General features: G+C 37.2%; 1 protein-coding gene across 1 annotated transcript; it reads right to left on the reverse strand.

Annotated features, from left to right (window-relative positions):
- Positions 1-3,595: 3,595 nt before the first annotated feature.
- LOC116113575 (2-(3-amino-3-carboxypropyl)histidine synthase subunit 1-like) lies at positions 3,596-5,595 on the reverse strand. The gene is made up of 2 exons (XM_031399722.1): positions 4,172-5,595; positions 3,596-3,679 (listed from the first exon to the last, which is right to left on the reverse strand). The coding sequence occupies exon 1, from the start codon at positions 5,593-5,595 to the stop codon at positions 4,225-4,227; it is 1,371 nt and encodes a 456-aa protein (XP_031255582.1). The 3' UTR covers positions 3,596-3,679; positions 4,172-4,224.
- Between the last annotated feature and the right edge of the window lie 405 nt (positions 5,596-6,000).

The following is a 6,000-nucleotide window of genomic DNA, read 5'->3' on the forward strand; positions in this document are numbered from 1 at the left end:
AGAGGGCCCATACTACCTGCCTAACCTTTCGCTCCGGGGGACCGTAGATCGGAAAGCGCCTTCAAAACCACCCCATTCATCCAAAAGAGAAGGGAAGGGGCCTATGTATTTGCATAACCCCTGCGGATTTGACCCTATCTACATCCGGAGCCAATCCCCTATCGGTCCTGCCACCACGCAGCAGAACGAGAGCTTGTGTGAAACCTATGAGGGTAGCTATTGAATTCTTTCTTTCCCTCGTTCCGCGATACCATTCTGTTGCGGTGTTTGAGAACATGTAGTCTCATGATGAAGGCCATGTGTCCGGAAGTATTCTTGAAATTCATTATTGACATATTCCCCTCCGTTGTCGGATCGAAGAATCTGAAGTTTAGCAGAGAATTGCGTCTTTATCATGCTGTGAAAAGACTGAAAAATGCCAAACACATCATGTTTATTCTTCATCAAATAAAGCCAAGTCATGCGAGTCGTCTACAAAGGTCACAAACCATCTAATACCCGAAGAACTAGTAATGGGAGCCGGTCCCCATACGTTAGAATCTCCTCCAGTAGCCAACTCTCTGGAAGATTTTTGGTCTAATATCAGAATTTGGATATCCTTGATCATTGGAAGAACAATTGTGATTGTTATCCGGTACTTGCCATGATGGCTCGTGATATCATGGCAATACCAATAACATCTGTTGCTTTAGAGTCTGCTTTTAGTATTGACAGTAAAGTGCTCAACAAATATTGAAGCTCACTTCGACCTAAAAATGCAGAATCTTTGATATGCACTCAGACTTGGCTATATGGATATGAGTTTACAGGTAACATGTTAACATAATATTTCATATATTTTATTATTTACATTTATTAATATTTGTAGTTGATCATTGTTTTGTAGATGATGATGTGAATGATGATTCGGATGATGATCTTGATATGCCATTAACTAATCTCGGGACTCTGGAATCAAGAGACTCTATCACTCCCATTGTGGGATGAACATTTGTTGCTCAAGAATGTTTTTTGTTGAACATTTGATTATGTATTTATTTATTTTAATTGGTATTTGTAGTTTTGTTTTTTACATTATTGACTTATTATGTTTGTTTATGTTTATTAGTGATTATATATTTGTTTATTTTGGTTGGTATTTGTAATTTTGTATTATATGTTATTGACTTGATTGTTGTATTTATTTATTTATATTATTATTAGTGATTATGTATTTGTTTATTTTGATTGGTATTTATAGTTTTGTATTATATGTTATTGACTTATTGTGTTTGTTTATGTGTTATTTGTTTATTTTGGTTCCTATTTTTTTATATTCTAAATTGAACTGAATTTAGAGTAGTTGATTTTGGGGGTGTAAATGTAAAAAATTAAAACTGCAAGAATTTTGGGGGTATAACTGTCGTAATTGAAAACTATTGGCGGTGAAATGTAAAATTTAAAACCTAGAGAGAGAAAAAAGGGGCACCCGCAGGTCCACCCGTACTAGCATAGGATAGGGTACGGGTCCAATATTTTGGACCTGTATACGGTTCGTACCCGTGAAGACCCGACCCGAACCCGACCCACCCACCCGTTTTGCCAAGTCTATTAAATGGTACTTAAAATTTAATTTAATTTTTATATTTTTTTTTCAAATTCTTTAATTAGCGGCAGTTTAGACTTTACATAAAAGATTCAGTATGAGGTAAGGAAATATATAAACGGCAGCTAGTTCGAGTGATTATTTTGGTAGTGAAAAATTAAAATGTTTTGAATTGTGATTAAAAGTACATAACTGAGAGTCAATTGAGTATTTACCTCAAGCTTTAGTGGACACTTTTCTCATCTTAAGTTTGATAGTTTCTGAAATTAGGGGTGGAAAAATCGTTTCGTTAAAATATGATGGGAAAATGATTTCGGCCCTTAATAAATTTCATCTAACGGGAACACATGGTGGGAAGCCGTTAATTTATAGAATAATGCTACAGTCATAAAAAATAGTGAATCAAATTCATGCATTGAATAATGTGACACAATCCTGATCGTCGATTAATATTAATTTATAATTAATCAACGACCAAGATTTTATCACGTCATTAAGTGCATGAATTTGGTGTGCTACTTTCGGTGACTAAATTTATAATTAATCAACGGTCAAGATTTCACTACGTCATTCGGTGTATGAATTCGATGTGCTATTTTCGGTGACTGTATTATTTTCCTAATTGATAATAATAATGGCGTTGGTCAAGGGTCAATCGGTCAATTAAATACGGTGATATGGGCGGCTGGTTCCCTCGAAAACTTGCGAGTGACCATGCGGCTGTGACTCTTACTCCTTCAACAACCCACTTGAAGCTTTTTAATTTCTCTATAAATAGAAATAAAAGAGAGAGAGAGAGATACAAAAGAAGCTTACACAATAACAATGAAGAAGATAATAGTTGTTGTGATGATTATTGTTTTCATCTTTTCCCATTTTGAGAGTGTCCAACCCTCCGCTGCCGACTGCTACGACGCTTGTTCCACCGCCTGTGTTCAAAAAGACTGTAAGTTTTATTATCTATTTTTTTGTAAAATTAAGATCTGAACTTGAACCTTTTCCCTTGTTGTTTGCAGCAAGGCTTATGCAGCGTTGTGACCGCAAGTGCCAGATTAAGTGCGATCCAGACTCATCCACGTAAGCTTTTATGTAATTTTAAATCAGTTGTTGAAGTCCAATTTTGACGGTGAGGTGAGTTAAAGAATCTTGTGTTGTGCAGTGTCAAAACTGGAAGGCCATAAACTGTAGCTTGAGACTGAAATTCTTCAACCATGGAATTGGAAGATGACAAGTGAAGAAGACATCATGCTGTATAATATTGGTGCTCTGTGGAATAAGATAACAAGTAATTTCTTAATTATGAGAAATTGTATTTAGCAATATTCTTGCTCAATATAATTCCAAATCTTAATCTCATTATGTCAGGATATTGATTTCTTTTTGTGAAGGGAATAATAATTTCCTCTCTTCTAATGTGATTTTTTGTCATTCTGAAAATACAGAGATAAAATAGAAAAAGAAAAAAAGAAATGTCAAATAAAGCCAAACTAAACAATGGAATTTGACTTCAAGCCTTAATCATGTTAAATAATCCATGTGTTGTTATTCTTTGTTATCACATCATTACTATTGCAAAGGCTTGGTCTCCTCGACTTGCTTTGGGGACTCCATCAACCAAGAAAACAATTGAAGACAAGATTTCATTAATACTTCTCTTCCTACTCTTACTCCTCATCGATAATAACACAAAATCCTGCGATTGAGTTTACTCGTTTCCAATTTGGGTATCTCTGCAATAACTATCGGAACAGTAGCTGATGCATGATATATAGTAAAAGCTTGACTAAAAGATATCCCTCATTCAAATATGGGGAAATCCCCAAATTCCATCAATAAACTTACCCCTACAATGAATGAAGCAACCACTAAACTGTTGAGATCTTGGGACAATATGTGTGCTTCACCTATATAAAGACCAGAAGAGGATTTTTGACAGCCAACATTACCAAAATCCCATGTCACTTTCTATTGCAAATATTGACTTCCCAAGCGATGCAAGAAGCTTTTTCACTCCCCAACCTTCACTAAAAGCGACAGCCATTTCTCTTTTTTCCAAGCTTCCTATCGGGACTTTACTCTTCAAACAATTAAGCCCTAATTTTAAAACCAGCACAGTCAACTATAACAATGCTATGTTACAGAACATTTCTAATTCATTTGCAACATTCTAGATGAGAAAAACCTGAGCATTCTGAAGTGCAGGTATAGAGATATTCTCACATGTATTCAACATGATGTTTATATAGATTGAAAGTATGCATAAACATCCTAAAAAGACATCTAAATTACGAAATGTTATGAATAATGAGGGTAAACCACCTCCTGAAAATCTTAGAAGCTAAGAAATACAACAATTATGACAGTATACAATACGAATTAAAGGAAGCTAAACAGTGTAAAACACCATGGATGAGCATTTTCATTGTCTTCCTATACAATAAATACCCCATCTAGAAAAATGATGTACCGTTTCTATATTGCAATCAGAACAGTATAATGTACATATCTAACTAATAAATAACAATTGATATTAAAAAAAAAAAAAAGCAATGCAGAATTGAATATATACAGTAAGAGTTTTCTCACTTTGATCAACTAATTTTGATGTACAACCATTGTATTTCTTTGCCAACTACACATCAAGAACCAGCAACAGTTTCTGTAAAATTTCTCCGCATAGGGCGAGACAACTTCTTTGCATATGAGGAATTCCACTCCCCACCATCCTGTGCATAATAATCCATGGGATAATCTCCGCCAAGAACTTCCTCTTTACAACATTTTTCATCCCCATTTGCACTCCCACAACACGAATCATCTTTACCACAACCTGAATTCACTAACAAGCTTCTTTCCCACCATCCGGGGATAACCCCGAGTGCAATCTCAGCTTCAAAGACAGTTAAAAGCGGCTTTCCAAAGGCATCACCCCAATCAATAGACAATCTAGGACAAGCTATTTGAATCCAAGCATCCACAGAGTCTTCGAACAAGGCAACCCTCCCTGGACTAATCTCCGACATCAAAACGACAACGTAATCAAACCCTTTCTCACCAATCCTCTTCTGCAACTTCTCCAAAATCCTTGGATTCCCTTGCCTCCCCAATGTCCCCAAAACAATGCCCCAACTTTTCACCTCCTTCGCCTTTTCAATTGCCCGTTTTCTCGTCTCTCTCATACCCTTGTGATCATACTCCTCCAGAAACAACTTCCCCATATAGGGATCATATCTAAATGCTTTAATCCTTGGATTCGCTATCATAAACGCCTCCAGATGGAAGCGACCGTCTGAGATAAACACCACAATGCATTCCAAATCCAATTCCGATTCAGGAACTGAAACTTTAGGGGCAGTACAACCTAGAACTTCACCAGCCGATAACGGTTTCGATTGCGGAATCATAACTGTAAATCCGTGTCTTTCTAGTTCTGATTTAGCAACCCTAATTGCCGACGCGAATTGTATTGTGCCTGCCAATATAATTTTAACGCCGTTAGGGTTATGGATGTTGAGTCTAACGGTGTCAATCAGATGGTTGACTTCGATTTTGATCTCGACGAACACGTAGAGGCAGGGGATTTTGGTATAATCAACGGGGACGAGGCAGCTGTGGCCGTAGTGGATTAGAAGATCCGCGTTTAACGCGGCAGCGGAGAGGTCATCAACGCAACACGCGCCGTAGGTGACGTCACCCAGAATGAAGCAGTGGGTGACGTCAGCAAAGGAAGTGAAGATGTCGGAGAGAATAAGAGAGTACATTAGTAAACCTTCTGGAAGCTGAAGAGCCACGCGCTTCGCTGCCGTGGAACGGACACGCCACACGCACTTGTGAATTTCGAAATTGTAGTTGTGAGGGAGGAGTGCGATGGCGGCATTTAGGGATTGATCGTTGAGGATGGAGTCTGGGATTTGGTTCTTCACGAACCGTTTCGGGATTGATCTGGGTTTCGAAACGATTTCAACAGATTGGGAACGTTGTCGATTGGTGCTGTTGCCAGAGGGATCCATTGAGCAATGATGAGGAATTCGAATCAAATTATTGATGATTGTCGGCAAAGACAAGTTCTGTGTTATTCAAATAAAATTTTAGGGTTTTGCATTGAAGAGGAAGGGCTGAGTAGGGTTTTCAGGATGGTTAATTACATTATAGTCCACCTCAACTCTTCAAGAATATCAAAACTAGGAATCAAGATACCATTACAGAGGGCAATTAACATTTTTACCCCTGAAACACTGCTACAAACTTACAAGAAAGGGATATCTTGGGTAAGGCGAGAATCAGATGGGAAATTTTGAAAATCTACCCCTGAAGATTTGTTTACACTTAATTTTAATGGAAAAAGTTTTTAACTTTTTAGATTACTATTCTATTCTAAATAGGATTTAAGCAAATAGGATGAGATTTGAGAACTA

The sequence above is a fragment of the Pistacia vera genome, unplaced genomic scaffold, assembly GCF_008641045.1.
Source record: "Pistacia vera cultivar Batoury unplaced genomic scaffold, PisVer_v2 Contig685, whole genome shotgun sequence".
Lineage (NCBI taxonomy): Eukaryota > Viridiplantae > Streptophyta > Magnoliopsida > Sapindales > Anacardiaceae > Pistacia > Pistacia vera.

Coding starts and splice junctions, on each gene's coding strand:
- LOC116113575 (XM_031399722.1), bottom strand. CDS start 5,595: ATGGATCCCTCTGGCAACAGCACCAATCGACAACGTTCCCAATCTGTT.